Source organism: Myotis yumanensis, unplaced genomic scaffold (genome assembly GCF_028538775.1).
Source record: "Myotis yumanensis isolate MYYU_CA2020_CCGP unplaced genomic scaffold, mMyoYum1.0.hap1 SCAF_2, whole genome shotgun sequence".
Taxonomy (NCBI): Eukaryota; Metazoa; Chordata; class Mammalia; order Chiroptera; family Vespertilionidae; genus Myotis; species Myotis yumanensis.
This window is the reverse complement of record NW_027223753.1, coordinates 90,094,584-90,116,088: the sequence shown is the minus strand read 5'-3', so window position 1 is coordinate 90,116,088 and position 21,505 is coordinate 90,094,584. Positions and strand designations below refer to the sequence as shown.

General features: G+C 43.6%; 1 protein-coding gene across 1 annotated transcript in view; it reads left to right on the top strand.

Annotated features, from left to right (window-relative positions):
• Positions 1–21,505, top strand: part of LY86 (lymphocyte antigen 86) — a 59,812-nt gene that overhangs the window by 16,954 nt on the left and 21,353 nt on the right. The window contains exons 2-3 of the mRNA XM_070403445.1: positions 17,359–17,445; positions 19,003–19,131. Of these exons, the coding sequence (XP_070259546.1) occupies positions 17,359–17,445; positions 19,003–19,131 (216 nt within the window). The remainder of the gene's footprint in view (positions 1–17,358; positions 17,446–19,002; positions 19,132–21,505) is intronic.

The following is a 21,505-nucleotide window of genomic DNA, read 5'->3' as shown; positions in this document are numbered from 1 at the left end:
CATGTGTGTATGTGGCCATAGGCAGGCCCTGGAAGGTCCACCCCAAGCTCCCTCACATGGCTGTTAGCAGGGGTCAGGTCCTCAGTGGCTATTGGCCAGAGACATCAGTTTTTTGCCACATGGGCCTCCCTATGGTGCTATTCACAACAGAGCATCCCTGCTTCTTCAGAGTGAGGGCTCTGAGAAAGACAGTAAGAGAGGGCCAGAAAGACAGAGGACACCAATTTTTACAGCTTAATCTCAGAAGCAACATCACAACACATTTGCCATGTTCTACTACTGCTTAGAAGCAAGTCACTGGGTAACTCAAGGTGAGAGATGTTCACAACAGTATGAATTAGGAGGAGGGATCATTGAGGGCCCAATTGGAGGCGGCCACCACAGGGCACAACAGAGCACAAAACCATAGGGTAATAATAGCAATGGAGGAGGAGGGTAATGGAGTGGAAAGCATTCTGATGTCCTTGTATTTTTCAGGGGGCAAGAAAGATAATATTCCGTTTTACAAGATGAAAAGTTCTAGAGGTCTGTTGCGCAGCAATGTGAATATACATAACATTATTGCACTGCACACTTAAAAGTGATTAAGGTGATAGATTTAATGTCATGTGCTTTTTACCACAATAAAGAAATAAATAAATGCCAAGAAAAAAGTTTTTTAAAAAGATAATGTTTAACTTTAAGCTTTGTTAAGTAAAACATGCATATTAAAATTTCAAGGGTAACTATTAAAAACTATGTAACTTTCAAATTAATAAAAAAAAATTTTTTTGAAACACTCCAATCAATCCCAAAGAATGCTGGAAAGAAGAGAGAAAGGAACATAGAAAGATCTGGCATAAAAGAGAGAAAACTCAAATATAAATGAGAAATAATACAAATATATTAGAAAGAAATACAATTTGATTAAAGTAATCTGATTAAAAAATGCCAGATTGAATTCTAAAAATTGGTTCTCTGTGCTCTTTACAGAAATGCTCCTAAAATATACATCTATAGTGACCATTGCATTTATTGGTGATTCACTGAAAGCAATCCTTTTAAAACTAAGAATGAGACAAGAATTCCCATCATCACCCTTCTATTCAACATTGCACCAAAGACCCTACCCAGCATAGTAAGTCAAGAAAAATGAAATGCTTAAGGATTTGAAAGGAGGAGGAAACAAAAACATTATTATATGCATACAGTATGATCGTCTAAGACCTAATCTAAAAATTATTTGAATTAATGAGAGAGTTGCATTAACAACTTATTTTGGGGCCAATTTATGACATTATTTCAGGAGATAGCACAAGTAACTTTGGTTAATTTGGTTTCATGGTGATAGAGTATATAATTATGTGTATAGATGACAATTGTATCTATTCCCCTTTTGATGAATATTTAGGTTGCTTCCAATTTTTTACAGTTACAAACTGTTGTGAGCATTTACTACTTACTAGAAGCCTGTTGCACGAAGATTCGAGCAATAGGCATTCCTTCCCTTGACTCCTGGCACCGGTTTTCCTCCGGCACCCAGGATCCAGTCCTTTGGTCCGGCCGCAGCTGAGAAGCCAAGCCTCAAGGCTAGGCTTCTCCCCTCCGGCTGCAGCAAGGCTTGGCTTCTCCCCTCTGGCTGCAGCAAGGCTTGGCTTCTCTGCTGTGGCTGCAGCAGAGAAGCCAAGCCTCTTCAGTCTTCAGTCTTCACTCTCACTGGAGCCTTCAGTCTTTGCTCTGCGCCTGCGTATACAAATTAAGCGCCATCTTTGTTGGGTTAATTTGCATAGTCTCTCTGATTGGCTGGTGGGTGTAGTGGAGTGACACCAATTTGCATGTTTATCTTTTATTAGTGTAGATGTTTTCTGTGTCAAAAGACAATTTCTCAGCTATGGACTTTTCTTTCCAGTTTTCTGAAGTTTAAGCCCAGGTAAAGGTATTTTGGAGAACTGCTCTTAGTTTCACCAGTTTTGTCTAGAAATGTTTCCACACAAGGACAGTTTTAAAATGTTATGTTCTGAAAACTCAAACAGATGGCAAGAAAAGGTGACAGCGATGGTGTGAAGGAGAAGGGCGAAGGGTTGGGTTGGGGTCTACTTGAAATTCTGCTGTGATCAACTCACGTGTTATTTTAAACTTGTGTGTGGGATTGATTGGGGAAGGGAAGCTGTGGTTAATTGGCAGGTTGCACTCTTCTCATTTACTAATCTGAAGTCAGGTCTCTCATCTTACTTTTCATGTCAGTTTGCTATCTTCCCATATAATTTTTTATATTTTTAGCAAAAGTATTTTTAATCCTTTAATCAGGGGAAAAACACTAGAATTGTGTTGATTCAGAAAATAGAGAAATGAGTCCTTTACTTGGTTAGGAATTTGTTTTGCTGGAAGAGAGGAATTTTGCCGGCAGAAGGCAAAGGAATTTTGCCTTTCCATCATTGACCAGTAAGGACTGTAGTCCTGTCTTACTTGTGCTGTGGGAGTCTAGACCCAGGTGGTCTGTGTTACACCCGTGACAACATGCAAAGGAGAAGCGTGGAGTTTCCCTGGAGGCACCTCTCTCCTTCCCATCAGGGAGAGCTCCCTGCAGAGCTCTGGCTCCGTGTCACCATGTGAGAGGTGCAGGAAGAAATGATGGCCTAGCTTTAGGAATAAGGAATTCTGCTTCCCTGATTTCAGTCCAAGACATCCTATAGTAGAATCTCAGGATGGAGCCTATAGGTGGAATCCCTGATAGGAGTACTGTCCTTCTAAGAGGAAGAGAGCAGAGCTCTGTCCCTTTATTGTGAGCACACATGGAGAAGTCACCATCTACAAAGCAGGATCAGGGCCCTCACCAGGAACTGAACCTTCTAACATGTTGACCTGGGACTTCCCAGTCTCCAGAGCTGTGAAAAATTAATGTCTGTTGTTCAAGCCACCTCGACTGTGATATTTTGTTATGGCAGCCTGATAGACAACACGTCAGCTCCATCAGTGGGCTTGCTTCCTAGAAAAAGTGTAAATTGATTTTTTTCTCTTGTGAGTCTGATGGGGGATTGGAAGCAGCAGTGGACAATTCATTATCATGTGCAGGACAGCAGTACTCAAGGAGGAAGAAAAATATATGAAGTTGATCTCATACTGGAAAGCATTGGGAAACAAATCTCAAGAATTAACACTTGCTCTGCAGGCCTCTGTATGGCTGAGAGTGGCCACAATTGCATCGGGGGCTCTGAGTGCGGCATTGAAAAGGAAGGGTGGTGGCTAAGTAAGAAACCCCCATCATGGTGATTCAAGCTTCTCTCTCCTGTACAGGCATTAAGGACAATTAGCCATGGCTGCTTGTGCACTTCACAGCTCCTAGCATTTGCATTGCTTCTGGAAAAATCCTTCTCGAGTCACAGGGAAAGTTAGCTAGAACCTCCAAGGCTGATGGGTATAAAAGTTGTCAACCCCACATTAAACTACAAGCCACTCTCCTGATTCATCCCTGGGGAATAAGCTTTTATGACAAGAGTTTCTCTCTGAAAGGACCCGCCTGCATTGCTGGAGGGAATGTAATCACAGCCACTCAGGAAAACAGTTGTGCTTTTTCTTATAAAACTAAACACATACCATATAATCCAAATCCTGAGTATTCATCCCAGAGCAATGAAAACTATGCTCATACAAAAAGCTATAAGTGAAAAATCGTGACAGCTTTATTTGTAACTAGAGGCCCAGTGCACAACATTTGTGCACGGGAGGGGGAGGGCCCCTCAGCCCGGCCTGCACCCTCTCGCAATCCAGGACCCCTTGGGGGATGTCTGCCTGCCTGATTACACCTAACCACTCTGCCTACCTGCTTGATTGCCCCTAACCAATCACCTGCCTGCCTGATTGCCCCTAACCACCTCTGCCTTGGCCCCCACCATCATGGCTTCATCCGAAAGGACATGTGGAATGATGTCCAGAAGGTCATTCGGCTGTCTGGTCTAATTCGCATATTACACTTTTATTATTATAGAAGATAGACCCATTCTGGCCAAATGTCTCTCAACAGGTGAATGGTTCAACAAATTGCAGTGCATTCACACTGTGAATTCTACTCAGCAATAAAAATGAATGAACTATTGATACACAAAACCTGCAAGGATCTCTTGAGGGCATTATGACAAATTAAAAAGTTTAGTCTCAAAAGGTTGCATATTGCATGGTTGTACTGATGTAATACTCTCAAGATGGGAAAGGGGTGATGGATAGGGAGTGACTAACGAAGGGCAGCATGAGAAAAACCCTTTGTATCTGTACCTTGATTGTGCTGGTGGTTACACGTGAAAAAATTGCATAGAACTATATGTGAACATGTGCACATGCATGCACACCCCCCTCCCCCATACACATAGGACACACAAAAACTGGTGAAATCTGAAGGTGGTTTGTAGACTTCACCAGTGTCGGTGTCCTGGCTTTGAAACCCAGTTATGGAAGATGTTACCATGAGGCGGCGTGAGTAAAGGACTTTTTGCAACTTCCTGGAGATCTATTATTATTTAAAAATAAAAAGTTAAATATAAAATGAAGGACTGGCCTGTAGCTTTGAGCCTAACGCCCTGCGTCTCACTTGCAAGGGTACCGTCCACAGTGCAAATCCTGCCCCCCCGAGTGAAGGCCCCACAGCCCTGGCCTCTAGGGCATCTGAAAAGCTGGCACCAGAACAAGTGTGAAGCTTAAGTTGGTGCCAGGTTCCTCCTTTTACAGGTGAGGACATGGCAGCTCAGTGAGGCCAGGTGATGGCCAGCTGTCATCCTAATTTAAATTCTGAGTTAAGTGGAAGCAGCTGTTCCTAGAGCCACTCCAACAATGAGTGCTCTAACATGGTCAGCCTTGCAGGCCAAAGTGAGCTGGGGTTGTTGTATTTCTGAAGGGTGTGTGTGGGTGTGTGTGTGTGTGTGTGTGTGTGTGTGTATTTAAAGGCTTCAAAGGATAAACTATGGGCATCAATGTAATTTAATTCCATTTAATGATGGGCAGATCATCAGCAACGTGAGGAAAAGGGTGAGAAGGCCAGAGCTTACCTGTAAAACGCAGGCCAATGATGATGCTGGAAACTGTTTCACCAAAGTGTCTCCTTCTCTGGAAGTCATGGGAAGAAAGCGGAGACCTGCCTTTCTGGTGCCACTTTAGCAGTAGAGGAAAGAACACCACATTCTTCCCAGCATCCTGCCAGAGGTGACTCCAGGATCTTTAAGGTCCACCCATGTCCCTACAAACACCTGCCACCTCTGACCTCACGTCTTCAAAGAAAACCCTCAACTGGTTGCATTTATGATGCTCACGGTGAAGAGCACAAATGTAGGACTGGCTTGATTTCACCAGGACAATGGGAAAGGACACTTCATCTAACACATTTTAGATCTCATATAAACCAATCACCTACTTATGAAGTGAGTAAATGTCATTTTAAATCTTACTCTTAAAAAGCACTGCTCACTGAGCACCAAAAAGCCAATAGAAAAGGCTTTTTGAGGTCCCAGAAATCACAGGCTCTTTAGAACTCACTTCTGTGTGCATGCTGTTCTCTCTGCCCGAAGGCTCACTGGGAAGAGTTGCTATAGACTCAGGAGACAAATGCCCCGTCTGGGTCCATGCTCCAGCCCTCCCAGAGGGGTGACTGTGCACAGTTTCTTTAAACCTTCTTTGCTTCAGTTGCCTTGACTCTTAAAATGAAGGGAATTCTCTCTTAAAACTTTAGTGGGGATCTGAGTTAATATACATATAGTGCTTAGAACAGCACCTGCATGTGGTCAGAACTATAAAAGTGACCACTCCCCTCACACTCCCCTGGGTCCCCTGCAGCTTGAAGACTGGGCTCTGGTGTCACTGTCACCTCCTGCAGTCCCTGACCACCCACGATGGGTGTGAGTGCCTCCCTTGGGCTCTGTGGCATCTTGTGGCAACTGTGTTTACCTTCTCTTCCTCCTTCTATACTCTAGGTTCCGAAAAGTCAGGGGCTATGCCCAAAGTGGTATCATCTCTTAGTAGCCCCACATGTAGCTCAGTGCTCAGCACATAGTAGGCACTGGAAACAGGTCTGTGATTGGATCAATAAACAACAGGTATCAGGTTTCTTATCTCTCCTGTCGAAGTTGCATCTCCCACTCTATTTTCTCAGCATTTACCAAAAATAGGGAAATCAAATTGCTGGCATGCTCAGATAGCTGCTCTGACTTCAAACATGTATCCCAAACACAATCTAATTGGAAGAATATTTATTCCCAAGTCTGAGGATTGAGAACTATGAAGGGAAAGTAATCCTTACTTCATGTATACCAAGAGAAGGCAAACTAAGGGTATTTTAGGGTTAATTGTCTTATTAAAAAAGGAAATGTGTTAGCAAAACATTTGAGGAGATAAGCAGGTTGGCCTTTTTCAAAGTCAGCTCAATTACTGCAAAGGAGATCTGTTCCCTCACTTTCCCTGTCTGATTATTGATTAATGTACCTTCATTCGCTCAACAAACATTTCTTCCCCACCTATCACAGTGCAATGAGCCCAACAGGTGTTGTCAGAGTGGGGGAATTCAGAAATAGTAAAAGGGCTGTGTTGTTTTTGGTTTCTCATTCTCAAACTCTTAAGGAATTATTGTTTGGAGAATTCTCAGTTTAAACCCTGCTACCTCTCTCAAAAGAAGAAAGTTATTCTGTCTGTGTAGCCCTGTGTCCAGGACCAGAGGCCGCCTCAGGCAGTGAAATGGTGTCAGGAATAAGGAGATGGATGAGGTACTATTCTATTCCCAACGGTCCTGGAGAGACACTGGACACACAACACAACACAACACAACACAACACAACACAACACAACACACTCCGCCCAAGTCCCCACCACAGGAAGAGGGTGCCCAAATTCCCAGACTGCAGGGTTGGCCACCTCTTTGAACACAGAGAGCAGAGAAAGACAAAGCTGACCAGGCTGTAAAAGATGCAGCTGTCTCCTTAATTAAGGCTGGATGTCTTTCATTTAAAACCACAGGCTGCTTTATTTCAATCTCATTTCAGGGACTGATCTGATCCCACCCACAAATGATGCTCTGCTCCCCAGCACAAAGGCCTGACCAAGCCCTGCAGGTGGCCGCCTCTCCCGCACAGGCCCCACGCTCCCACTCCCATCTGCCAAAACCCTGCTGTGTTTCCACGGAAGTTCTTCCCCAGCTTTGGAGTTTGTTATGGACACGCCATGTTTCATGTCCCCATTCCACAACAGCTCTCACTGTCCATCATTTACATCTCAAACCTTTCTGTGTCTAGGTTAGTGTTAGGCTCAGAGTCAATCATCCTGAAATGAAATAGAAAAAAATTCTCTTAGGGGCTGTTACAAGAATTCTAACTAGCAGAGCCCTGCCTTTTTTTTGAAAGAATTCCTTAAGGAGTCACTGGGGTAGCTGCTGAGGCCCAGGGGCCTGGTGTGGTTTCTCCCCCAGCACTGAGACAGAAATACTCCGTTGTTTCTCTAGAGACAAAAGTTAGAGAGATGATGAAATACTGCCATTTGTGACAACATGGATGGATCTTAGGAATATTATGCTAAGTGAAATAAATCTGTCAGAAAAAGCTAAGAACCATATGACTTCATTCATATGTGGGATATAAAATTGAAACTTGTGGATACAAACAGCAGCATGGTGCTTGCTCAAAGGAAGGGGGGCTGGAGGGTGCAGGGGGCCTAATATATGGTGACAGAAGATGATTTGACTTTGGGTGGCAGGCACACAATGCAATATACAGATCATGTGTCCTTGAAATGTACACTTGAAACTTATATGATCCTATTAACCAATGTCTCCCCAATCAATTTAATAAAATAAATAAATAATTTTTTTTAAAAAGAGAGGGAGGGAGGCAGGAATATGGTGACAGGTAGCTTATGGGGAGGGGCATGCCTTCCTGAAATCCCCAATCTTCATAAATTCTATTAAACTTATGAGCAGGTTTGTAAGATTTCTGAAGAAATCTTTGAAGGGGTGAGATGTTAGCCTGGAGGGATGCACTGGAGATCTGGGAGCCCACCCATAAGCGTACGCACCAGGACTGAGTGCAGAACTTGGTATGGCTTATCAACGGTGGTTTCCCATGAGGCTGAGTTGTGGCATCAGCTGGGAGCACTGAAAAAGCTCGATGCCCAGGCAGCACCCAGCCTCCTAGGGTGGAGCCCAGGCATGGGTATTTTTAGAGCCACCCAGGTGATCCCAATCTACAGTCAAGTTTGAGAACCAGTGGTGGCAAGCCTCCGAACCACGAATTGTTCAATGCAATCCTATTTATAGCCCAAGGGCTGCAAGGCCCTCACTGACATCTAGGTTTTGTTCCAGAAATATCTACTGAACTTGGCTAAATTATTTTAAGCCTAGAGTGCTCTGGTATTAAAAAGAAAATTTCTAAAAGAAGTTGGTTTCTATAGCTGCAATGAAAATAGTCAGCATTGCCCTTCTATTGAGAATCTACTATTTGCCTGGGACTGACCTAGATGCTCTACAAACTTTGCTTTTCTTGATTCCTACAAAAACCTTCCGATGCCTCTGCTTTCCACTCTGTGCCATGCCAGTGTCTTTTGGGTAGAGAAGCAGGTGCCCTTTGCAGGGCAGCAGTGACCTACCCGACCCCAGCCAGCAAGCTAGCATAATTGGGAAGTTGGTTTTTTGTTTTTGTTTTGTTTTTGTTTTTTTTTCCTTCCTGTGACCAACCAGCAGCGTAAGAGGAGCAGGGTCTTGGCGCAGGGGTTGGACTCATTTTGCCTCTGTCCAAAGCTCTGCTTCTTTCTTTTTCTTAGTGGCCTCTCTTGCCTTTTGTGTCTCCCACGTGGCAACGTGAGGGCCAAGCCACAGGAACAGCACTGAGAGCACTGGAGGCTGAGTCCTCAAATAAAACAGTCCCTTCCCTGCCCTAGATCTCAGCCTCTTCATCACGTGACGGGGATACTAATACCTGGTGTCCTGGCCACTCACAAGATTGGGAGAGAATGGATGATTCAAGTACACCTGGGAACTCCCGGTACTCTGGGCTCAGATGTAGTTCTGTAAATGAGCAAGGCCAGGGCTGCCCTCGGCTGTTACCTCCCAGCCAGCTTATCAGTTTCTGTCATTCATGCATCATGTTCCACAGCACGAGACGCCAAGGACAAACACCTTAGCTCTTTAAAAAAACAACAACACCACACACAATTCACAACTTCCAGAAGTTGGAGGAAATTTCTTTCCAGCATTAACAAAACAAAACAAACAAAAAAAACCCCAGCACTCACCCTCACAGCCACACACCGTCAGGTGAAACTCCCTGCACATCAGGACCCTGCTCTGGTCCCCTGTCAGAGATGAACAGATTTGTGCGAAATGCAGAAATGAAATATGACAAAATATGACACCAGGTGTATCTGGTGGTGTCTCGATGTAACCAAATACTGCCATCAGTCCCACTATTCCTCAGCCCAGGACTCCTGGAGTCACCAAGGATCCCCCCCCGCCGGGGAAGGGGGGTCTGCCTGCTTGTGAAACCCGAACCCCCACCCTCAAAGTGCAGTGGAGATATGCTCTGAATTCTACTCTCCCATTAAAAACAAAACAAGCTAGCTTTACTCAGTTTTCCTATCCCAGGTGGACTGATTCCAGATTAGTTACAGAAAGTTAAACAATTATCAATACCAAACAGAATAGAAAAGTACCCCAATGCTTCTAGACTTGGAGGAGCCCTGGCAGTTTCATCACTACTTAACCAATACTGGGGCTCTGAGGGTATCTGGTCTGGTCAAGAGCCTCCTGCCCCGCTTGGTCTAGCTAGCAGTGACTGGTGCATATGACACAGTTAATAAATATTATTGGAAGAGTGACTAGCAACATTGTCACTAAGATTAAAAAGGGGCCAAAATAGACAGAATGAAGTGCACCCATGGAAGACGTACCTTGCACAGAGAAGACCATAAAACGTTGACTCCATGTTGACTATAAAGGAGAGAGTGAAGTATACCTGTATCTTTTAATGAATCTATCATTCAGTTGTATGGCATTGTAATTAGATGATGGAAGTGTTGCAATCCAGATGAGAGCAGATGCATTTTCTGATTTGACTTTGTACACCTGAGGCCTGATGCTCTTCCTGCCAAATGTCAGATACTCAGTGAAATGAATGAGAAGCTACAGTAGAATTCCCAGTCTCAAGCCACTATCTCACCTATAGGACAGGTTCTAGTTTTCTCTCATCCTCATGTTAAGATTCTGTGCTAGGTGGCACCATGGTGCCCTCTCGGTAACACACAATACAACTGTGCATTTAGTCTTCATTGTTGATCTACTCCTAAGGCTCAAAAGATCAAGCATGTCAGCCTCTAATGGGTCCTTATTTTTCTTAAGACATTTGATGAGGTATTTTGGGTAAAAGCTTGTCTTCATTGCCGTGGTCTCTAATGCTTACCTTATGATACAAAGCCATCTCCTCCTAAGCTGATGGAAGCCAATCTCAGGTTATTCTGGGGGAGTGGAAATCAGAAGCCAAGGGGCCATGCAAGTAAATATCCCTTTCCATCAATAATGAATTCCATTGAACTTCATTTCTTTTACAGTTAGAAGCAGACAAGTTGAGGGATCTAGAATTTTGAATTTGGTAGCACCAAACATACCTTTATACTCAATAATGCCTTCACTAAGCTTACCAGATAGACTGCAAATGTTGGAACCATCTTGCATTACAAACAATAGGTAATCTACTGTGATGATGTCCATTCCATTTTTGTTGTAGTCAATATCAAGAACATATTTAACCATTTTGATTAGACAAGAAGCCAGATCATATATCAGACTTTAAATGTGTGTGTGTTTCCAATGAAATGCTGACCAAAAAGGCTTGAATGGGGATGAAACTACTCTTATTTGAAATAGTGGCCCATCAAGGGTGCTTGCCCTGCCATTCTATAGTGATAAGATTTGACAGGTGTAAAAAAAGAAGAGATCAGGAAATGACAGAACAACATATAATTAGAATATATTTGCCACATTGTAGGTCATGTCTTTCTCTTCCAAGCCAGGGAAGGAGTATGGAGAAGAGTGGAAGGAACACACCACAGTGGCATCAAGAACAGACAAAATGAAGGCTAATTTTGTGTTGTTATGGTAATGAATTTCCAGCATTGGCATCTCACTGACCTTACTCATTATACTCCTTTTATCGATTCACAGTGACCCTTTAATGTTTTCCTATGAATCACACAGGAAAATTAAAACACCCCAATCAAAATACAGCTACACAAGAAGGCAAATTTTCAGATTCATGCATAACTAGACCTGTATCATAAACAGAGTACAAGCTTGCAGAATTTGTAATCATCCAACCTAAAGGAAGATGTCAAGAGCAAATTCTGTTTATTTTGTTTTATTTGGAAAAAAATTCTGAAAGATGACAGGAATATCTGCTACCATTTGGACTGGGACTGGGTTTTCAACTACGCTCAGGAACTCTATCCTAAGTGCCAAAGCAAATTCCCACTATTACGATGACGAAGCTAATGCACTAGCACCTTCTCAGAAAGTCTTCCAAGTGTGAGGAGAGATCAATATTAGTGGCCTCACAACTTAGGCTTTTCAAGTAATAGCTGGCGCCCAGCAAACCTGCAAGTACAGCTCAACTTCCCTTCTGCTATCATCAAAGTATCTGACTTTCTTTCCTTTCCATCTATTTATCCAACCAAGTGACATTCCTGGACACATTTACTAGAATAGACTCTAGTTATCTGAGATGATTAAACCTAGTTCCTACCCTAGTGTAATCTATGAGAGGTGCAAACTAGCAATACTTAGCACATTCGTGATGATAAAGGTATGATAAAGACATACACAACCTGCAGTGCGAGACCAGAGGAAGGACAGATGAGGAAAGGGCAGACAGCATCCTGGAGAGGCGTGCAGTTGAGCTGGATTGTGAAGGAACAAAGGCCCCAGAGAAGCGATCAAATTTTTCCTGTATGAGACCTAAACCTCTCACAAGACATTTATTGGAAATTGTTCAAATTGATTTTTGCACAGCAGATAGAGGTAAATATGTCTTCTGAAAGTAGAGAATTAAAACAAGAGCCATCTATCCAGCAAATAGTGAGTTAGCACCTGCCATTTCAGGTGCATGTCAGACACAATGAGAAGGGGAGGGTAATCAAAGACATAAGAGGGTATAGTATAATAAGATATAATAGAAAAGTCATGCCCTGGAGGATCGGACATCCGTTGGAGAGGCAAGGCATTATCACATAACATATTGAGTAAGTACACAAGGCAGTCTGTTACATGCTAAGTAAGTGGCATAGATCATAAGTTCATAGGAATGGAGAGAAAGAAGCTTGTGGGATGAGGTGACATTTCCCATAGAGGTCAGGATTTGGATAGAAAAGCAGTGAAATCACAGATCAGATCACGTCACCCACTCCCTCTAAAGTCATCATTGGCTCCCAGGAAGTTATTGGCTCACTCTTGGTGCTTCCACAGGACCAGGGCATCCTATTCATAATACTCCTGAAACTGAGATGGCTTTTTCTAACCTCTATATCCCAAGCACTCCACATATTTCCTGCCACTGGTAGGGGCTCCAAAACTTCATCCCACAAACGTGCGGAGCCATTTAGAGGCATTTTATTCTTGAGCTAACTAACTGTTGACCATATAAGAGCCGGAAGGGCTGTAAATGCTCAATTGGAAGAGCTGTTGAGGATTCGGGCAGCGTGACACAAAAGGCCTCTGGTGGGGGACTCTATGTCTCAACTTGTTAGGCTCTGGCGCCAGCTGTGCAGTGAAGATTTTACTGTAGCAGGAAGGACATGGACAAGCTTGGGGATGGACTTGGATATGAACCTGGGAGGCGAGCGGAGATGAGGCTGGAGAAGTAACAGTTCCTTTTCAGGGTGGCGCTGCTGTAAGAACTCCACCTCTCATGGGGCAGGAGAGCCAATGCTCACCCACCTTGCATTAGTTTTTAAAACCTAAAAAATCTGAATAAGTGCTGTGAATTATGTCTATGTCAGTTTCCTAGTTTTCATACTGTGCTATATTTTATGTCAGATGTTACCATGGGGGGAAGCTGGGTAAAGGGTACCTAAAACCTCTCTTTACCTCTTTGCAACTTTCTGTGAAAATATAATTATGTCCAAATATGAAGTCAAACAAAACCCCTCAAGCAGAGCTATGAAATATAAAAATGGCATGAGCAGCATGAGAGTTGGACCCTCCTCTATCCCTCAAACCACCTAACCAGTGACCAGGCTGCAGGGTGCCCAGCAATGCCCTGGCTCGGGACTTAATGCCATGGAGTCTGGGACCACACTGCCGGGCCCAGAGGCCTGCACTGCCCAGGGCCCACCAGGCTCGCAGCCTCCCTGTCCTTGGTGGGGAATGCCCCTCCCGAGGCTGTGCCAGTGGGTTTTGTTTCCTTCCCCTGGGTCCAGCTGAGACCCCGAACACTGGGTAGAAAATACCCAGGCGAGCTTGTCTTCTCCTGGACAACCACCCGGTCCCAGCCCGGCCCCGGAGAGCACAGGCCACCTCCAGAGCTTCAGGCACAAGCATGTTCCCAGAGCTGAGATATGTTAGACCCTGCACAGGCTACGCCTCCTGTTTACCTAGGTCTGTTCCACTCCGTGGGTGATCCCCAAGCAGTTCCAGGACATGCTGACTGCTGCTGCCCTTGGCAAGCCGGGCAGATGCTGCGCTGCTTTCCAAGAGCCTCTTCTCAGTCCCAGAGACTGGCTCTTAGCTGTTTAGAGGGGAAGGGGGGGCATCTGGGAGGCTGCTTCCATGCACCCATGTCCCAGGATGGTGGGGGCAGCAGGGCATTTGGGACAAGCTGGGCTCACTCACTCTAAGTATCATCTTCCCTTGGGTGGAAGCCATACACGTCAACAAGGAACTTAGAGGCTGAGGAAAAATATTTCACATGAACAGACTGTATATTTTACCATGAAGCTTTGCTTCTTTGCTCAGTTTGTTTGCTGCTCTCTATACAATGATGAGTCTGGAATAAACATTCTCTCTGCCCTGCAAGCCTGAGAACACCAACTCGCACTAACTTCCTAATTTACTCTTTCACAACATCCAAGTGCAGGTGATGTGTACGTGTTACAAATCACCTGAGCAAGTGTCCAAGGGAAAGTCTCTGCCTCGCCCCCGATCAGTTCAAATTCTTTATAAAGAGAACTTTAAAAATGCAATCCACCACCTTTTATTCTGGCAGGTGATTCTGAGACAGTAGGTAATCTGGTAACTGACAAAGCAATTCTTTAAAGCAGCCGTTCTCCACAACGTTAGCTTGTCCCCCGGGGGATATTTGTCAATGTCTAAAGACATTTTTGCTCTTCACAGCTGGAGTTGGGGGCAGGCGTGCTGCTGGTATCTAGTGGGGAGAGGCTAAAGATGCCTCCCACGATGCACAACACCACAAAAAATGTGCATGTAACTCCTATTATTAATTCAGCAAACAACTATGTGGAACCCCTATAATCTTAAGGCATTATGTGGGCCCTGAGGTTGGGGAACCCGCTTGGCAGCATCTGGTGGAGGAATGTCAGAGGCCTACAGAGGATATTAGGGCATGCTGAGTGCCTGAGTGCAAACACAAACCAATAGGGGGAGGATATGAGATTGTGAGGATGGAATTGGGGAATGGGAGGAACTGATGTCATGTCCCCCAAGATGACTGCAAGCTGCATATTCACTCTCAAATGTAAAATGAAAATAACTGATAGGAAAGATCGCCAAGACCAAGGCGCTTTTCCAGCAATCTCATTTTCTGTGTTTATAAACACATCTTCAGAAAGAGGTAGCCTACTGCTTTCTTTGTGACTTTGTTCCTTATTACGATTATTTTCCTAACAATATTTTTCCAGTATCAAAGACATATTTTATTTCCTTATTTTGTCCTTAGTTTATTCTCTCTATCTCTACCTTTAAATATCAATAAACATACAGTATCATTCTGTAACTGCTAAGTAGCTAAGCATTACACACTTGGCCTCTTTTATTTTTCCTCAGATAGCAACCTAAATGTATTCACAATTTTCAGATGTACTTTTCTAAACATCTGTTAGTTGGACTCTCTTTTTCAACACCGAGTGCCAAATATGTAACAGAAACAATTGCATTTTTACCCGCTGCTCCTACTTTCCAAGCTGAAGGAAGCCCTTGGACAGCACAGAGATGTTTATGAAGTAAAATGAGCAGAAGAGAAAAAGGCTTTCCCCCGCAGAAAAGTTAGTGGCCAGATTAAAGGTCACTAGATTCAGTTTGCAAGGCTGAAATTGCCTAGCGATCATTTCCACAGCAAAAACCACAGACAATTATGCATCCTCCAGGTCAGCAATGTGGGTGATAAAACTGTCTGGCACACTATCACTGGCAAATGTGAGCTCATAGCTCAGCTGAAATTGAAACCAGTTATGAAAGAGAACTAGCAGATGCCACAGGCCTGCACACACATATTCCAGGCGATCTTGCAAATCAAGTAATTAACATGCATCTTTGAGGCTCTGCTTTGTGAAAGCCTCTGCACAACACTAAGCGGCAATAAATTATGTGTTTGTTTGTTTGTTTTTTAATCTGGTTTTAATCTTGACCCTGCTAGTTAATAGCACCTCTCTGAGTTTATATGTTTTTATTTATGAAACGGGGAAAATCATACCTATCTCTCAAGATCATTATTTGTTGCAGCAGTCTGGACCTGGTCAGGAAAACAGGACCACGTCAGTTATTTTTTTTAACACAGAGAATTTAATATAGGGAATTGCCTAAGGAGTTCCTAGAGAACCAAAAAAGCAAAAAGCGGGCAATGAAGATGCAGTTACCACCCCAAAGGCTGGGAGAGCAGAGGGCAGAGGTTGGAGCTATTAGAACTTAGACGCTTGAAAGAAGAGCCCTGTGGGGCTGAGACACCTACTTCGGGGGGAAGGGGTGACAGCTTCTGAGGTACTGTCATCACAGGAGCTTCGGGGCCAGCAAAGCTGAACCTCTGCTGATTCCGTGAAGGGTGCAAACGAGAGCTGCACATGAACCAATTGCCACTGCCAGGGTGACACGCCCTCGCCAGGTGACACTCTCAAGTACCAGCAAGTACTCAGGAAGGAGCAAGTCTCTCCTCCCGCTCAGCCTCAGTTTCCCTCTGGCACCTCTAGCAGAGAAGAAACGTGATTTCGAAGAGCCTCAGCTTCACAAAGCAAGAGTTCGGAGGCTGGGTTTGGAGCTGAGAGATTGTGGCTTACTACACGGCCCTTTCAGCCATTCATTATGTGATTTATCCAGCGCTTGCCATGTGTCCAATCGTGAGGCTCTCTGCTAGATGCTGGGAGTCTGAAGAATTCAATGGAAAACTCATAAATAAAGTGCGCAGCTCAGTGACTAGTGCAATGTAGACCCAGCTCTCCTCTCTCAGGCCTGGTGAGAAACATAAAGGAAAAAGGAATGGAAAACAAAACACCAGCTCATACTTTTTAGGAGTTCTGCGTTATGGGGTAAATCAAAGAGCAAAGTATAAAATCATACCTGTTTGTACACTTTAAAAAGTATTTCAGACATAACTGTTTTAAGAATTCAGGAGCAAACAAATATGTCGGGGTCTATCAGGGAAGCCTTCACAAAGACGAGGGGAATGAGCAACACCTTAGTTCTTAGACAATGGCCCAAAGGGTTGAGACCATTATAAAATGGAGGAAGCACGTGCGTAACTCAAATATGGTGGGAACTTCCTGGGTGCTTACATTGCAGCCCCGACCTCAGGGAATGGAGGATGGCTTTGTGAAATGGAGGGTGGAAGATGGGGCTGGTAGAACATTTCTTGACACTCTTCTAGGGGATGGATGAGCCATTGGAGTTTTTTGAATAAGTAGAAGTTATGCATGAAAAAAAATTATCTTTGTAGTCCTTATCAGATCTAACATGATACCTTACATATAGTGAAATATTTGAGGAAAAAGTATTACATAGAATAGGCTGGGATGGATGGGGATGGAATTTTTAAGGCAGGTCTTAATTTTGAAAATCTGCATATAGATTCTTCTGTTTTAATTATAATAATAAATACTTTGGGAAGTGTTTCGAGCAATCAACGAGCAAGTTTAAGTCTAAGTTCCGGAAATAAAAAGATTCAAGCAATGATAAAAACTTAACAAGTGAAGATGTAACCCACCAAAAAGACACCGTGCTCATTTCTCAGACTGAACATGACATTGGGCAGCGTTGGCTTCACAGAGACATCATGGACCTATGCAAAAAATGTATTGGGCAGTATGTTTTTTAATCAATTTTAGTGACTCATATAGGAAAAGTAATATAAATGGTGTAAATTTTGAATATGAGTCTGCAGAGTATATGGTGTACTCACACCTAATCTGCTGTTTTTCTCTTGGCAGATCCATTACAAGATTTTGGCTTTTCTATTGACCAGTGTTCCGAACATTTAAAATCAAATATCAACATTAGATTTGGAATCATTCTGAGTAAGTAAAACTATTGACATGAAATAAAACAACCTCTTCCTGGCTCACTCACCCAATTACTTGTATTAACTGGAGTGGCTGGCTCACTCTGTGGAATTAAATCTACTCCCACCTTCCTCTTCAGTTCTCTCTCTGGGTAACATCCAGATAGAGTAAAACTCTCATTTAATGTTGTGATTTTTGTACTGAAAAGACTCTAGGCACTCATTTGTATGATATAAGCACCTGGAATCAGTATACCCGACAGAGAAAGAAAATATTTTGAGCTTAAGCATTAATGTTTGCTCAGGAGAGAGTTTTTGTTTAGTTATTTCAGCAACGAACAAGTCTACTACCAGCAACATGGCTAGTCTTTGTGTTATTTCATTTCCCAAACAGCTAATATAAGTTCTTCAATCTTGACTCAGTGAAAAGCGTGTAATATCTTCTCACTCCACCCCAATCAATGAGCTCAAATGCTTTCTGATTGTTTACATTTGTATGGTCATGCCATAACAATTAATCGTCATATTGCTATAGTTACTAGAGTATCTCCTTTCTAAAAGAGTTTATCAAAACCAGAGGAGAGGATTTAATAAACTTAGCATGGGGAGTCGGTCCACAGAGATGGAGGGAACATTCCCAGAGTCTAAGGACCCTCATGCATCCTTGTATTTCTCAAACCTCACACAACGTCTGGACTCTATAGCAGCAGCTCAATAAATGCTATGAGGAGAGACAGAGAAATGCAGAATGAAAGGAGAATGGAGCAGAACATAAAAGGGGGAATGGAAGAAAGTTTCAGAAAGAATTGGAAGCCAGCACCGCAGAGCACCCTGAAGCTTCCTGTGTAGCTATGCTACAACATCTGCCCAGCAACAGTGGGGGTGTGCAGGCTTGCCCACACCCCGGCGCTGTCAGGGAGGTATCTAATACTATGGGGCTGAAAAGTGATAGAAGCCAGACCTGCAGCCACCACATTAAGGGGCCATGGCATCAGGACAGGGGAGCGCAGCAGATAAACTACCTCCTCCAAACAAATCAAGTTTGTGAAAGCACCTCATCTCATACTCAGGGCTGGCACCACAGTCCCCTGCACCACTGCCTAAATCAGTGGTTCTCAACCTTCCTAATACCGCGACCCTTTAATACAGTTCCTCATGTTGTGGTGACCCCCTACCATAAAATATTTTCGTTGCTACTTCATAACTGTAATCTTGCTACTGTTATGAATCGTAATGTAAATATCTGATATGCAGGATGTATTTTCATTGTTACAAATTGAACATAATTAAAGCATAGTGATTAATCACAAAAATAATATGTAATTATATATTCAATATGTGTTTTCCGATGGTCTTAGGGGACCCCTGTGAAAGGGTCGTTCGACCCCCAAAGGGGTCTTGACCCACAGGTTGAGAACCGCTAGCCTAAATGCTGTTTTACCAAGAAAACGGTTCCCTGTGCAGCACAGACTGCTGGAAATGCAAGTTCTTGGGGCTCATACTTGTATAAATTTTGAATGCTTTGATATGCAGCAAAACCCACACTAGGTAAAGCCCATCTCTTTTCCTTTAGGAGAGGACATAAAAGAGTTGTTTCTTGATGCAAGTCTCCTGACGGGAGGAGTGCCCTTTTTGAATTACTCCTATCCCATCTGTGAAGAGGATCTCCCCAAGTTTTCTTTCTGTGGAAGAAGGAAAGGGGGTAAGCTGTCTGTCTTTCTCATGATTGCTGAGGCCCAGGAACAAGATCTCTGCTGAGGTCAGGACACCCTGGTGGGGATCTGGGCCCTGCCCCTCACCTGTGGACAAGTTTCACCTCACATGTCAGCAACTAAGTGCTGTGTCATATGCTGTTACATAAAAATAACCGTAAGGCTCGTCCACAGGGCCTACCTGACAAGGTGGGTGTGAAAATCAAATTAAACACCCATATATAAGGTACTTTACAAACACAACATGTGTTAATGATGGCACTTCATTTATTTTTTTTTTAAAAAAAAGGAGGGTTGGCAACAGAAAGAATCAGTAGCTTCCCCAAATCCATTGCTGTTCAGTGTTTCCAAGTTTCTCCTCAGCAATCTCTTTACTGGCAGGGTTTCCTCAATATAGCAATGGACTCTGAAAAAGAAAAAAAAAAAATGGGAAGCTTTCTGACTGTCAGCATTTTACTGTAGTCTTTCTCATTTGAGTCATTGACTGATGGGGCAGTAGGTGGCTACGTTCAAAGTACAGATGTGTAAAACCCATGGTATTATCACTCTTTCTCCACCCACTAGGCCGCCATCCCTGCCATCCATACCTCAGTAGAGCCCAGGGGCCCCCCTCCAGCCTGTTCCCACCTCGCCTCTCCTCCCAGTCCTCACCCCCCATCTTCACCAAGACCCTGAGATGCCTCTGTTTATTTAACCAAAAGTTGGGTCTGCTCTGTGACTTTCCTTCCCCAGAAATTGTTCCTTTCCTCTTCCCAGGGTCTCCTTACCATTCCCATTGGCCAAGGGGGAACATGCCCCTAATCCCACACCCTTGAGATACTCACTCCTCTATTTCCTCATTCAAGGAAGCTGGAGGGAAATCACCTAATTATGCTTCCAAACAAAGGCTCTAAAGAAATTGGATCCCCTTCCCATAGTGACGATGCAAACTCAGGCACATCCGTGTATTTCCTCAGCACGGAGGGCTGTTCAGTAGCTGGTCCCTATTGAACTTTTTCTACCTGCCTTCAGCCATTCCTGTCTCAGACTCCTCACCCCACAATCAGCCACTTTTTCTTTCCTTCCTTCCCTTCTTCCTCATTCACTTCTTCCTTCCTCCCTTCCTCCCTTCTTCAATACTAAGACTCTACTGTGTGAAAAGCACTTTGGGGAGCCTGAAGATGAACCAAGGATGGTTTCTGCCTTCAAGGACATTGATGATGGCCTAGAAGAGACTAGAAATCCACAAAATTCTGTGTGGTGTGTGCATTAGAGGCACAAACAAAATGCCAAGGAAACGTGAGAGTTATAGTTCATTCCCAACAGGTTGACCGCTTGGAAAATGGAAAGTCTGAAAAATGTAATATAGAATTATTTTCCTGTTTGCCTTAAAGTGATTTGAAATTCGGTTATAGGCTTTTCAGCATTCATTATATACTAGTGTATATATATATATAGTTTGTGCACAGCATAATAATGCTGGTAGTCTACAAGCATTCCTGATTTTATAAAATGTTTTGAGGAATTCAAAGCATCTTGAGCTGATAATTAAATAATAATCCCCAAGAAGACTGACAACTCAGTAGGCTGCCACCTAGAGTCAGCATCTACAGTCCTATCTCCCATGTTTGCTTATCTTTCCAACTTCCCCCCAAAATAATTATTTTTGAACCCAAATGTGGAAACAGGTATGCTTGGAAGTACTACTAGCTTAGTAAGAAAGAACCCATACTGGGCTGTCCTTTTGTTCCTACGCTCCTACTTCCTTCTATTCTCCAGATCAAATCTCCCCACCTCCTTCCTGGAAGATGGAAATGACTTCCAACCTGGTTTTCCTACTTCCTTACTGCTGCTGGGGGGAGGGGTAGTCTTCCCAAATACAGTGCTGATCATGTCCACCCCCTTCCCAAAAGATTTCAGGGGTTCCCATTTCTATAGAACAAAGTCTAAGGTCTTCAGTGAGCAAGGTTCATCACGGATTGCACTCTAATCAGCTTCTCCTGCCACATCTTGGCCCACATGCACCTTCAGCTACAGCTTTAGTGAATTATTTGCCACTTTCTGACCACACCCTGTGTTTTGACACACGTGGTGCTGTTCTGATGCTGCCCTTCGCCTCCATTGCCTGTTCCCCATTTCTCTTCTATCCAGACTTCACTTAAGTATCACCTCCTCTCAGAAACCTTCCTCCTACCCCAAGCCAGTTAGTTGTTCCCTCTGGATGCCCCTGGTGTATCACATCCCCACTTATCTCAGCCATCATTGTATTCTAGTTATATTACGTGTGTGCATGTATACTAGTATGTGTGTGCCCTTTGAAAGCAGGCACTTCAAACTTTGAACTCCTTGAAGGCAGGAATATTTCTTGCTCCTCTCTGTCTCTGT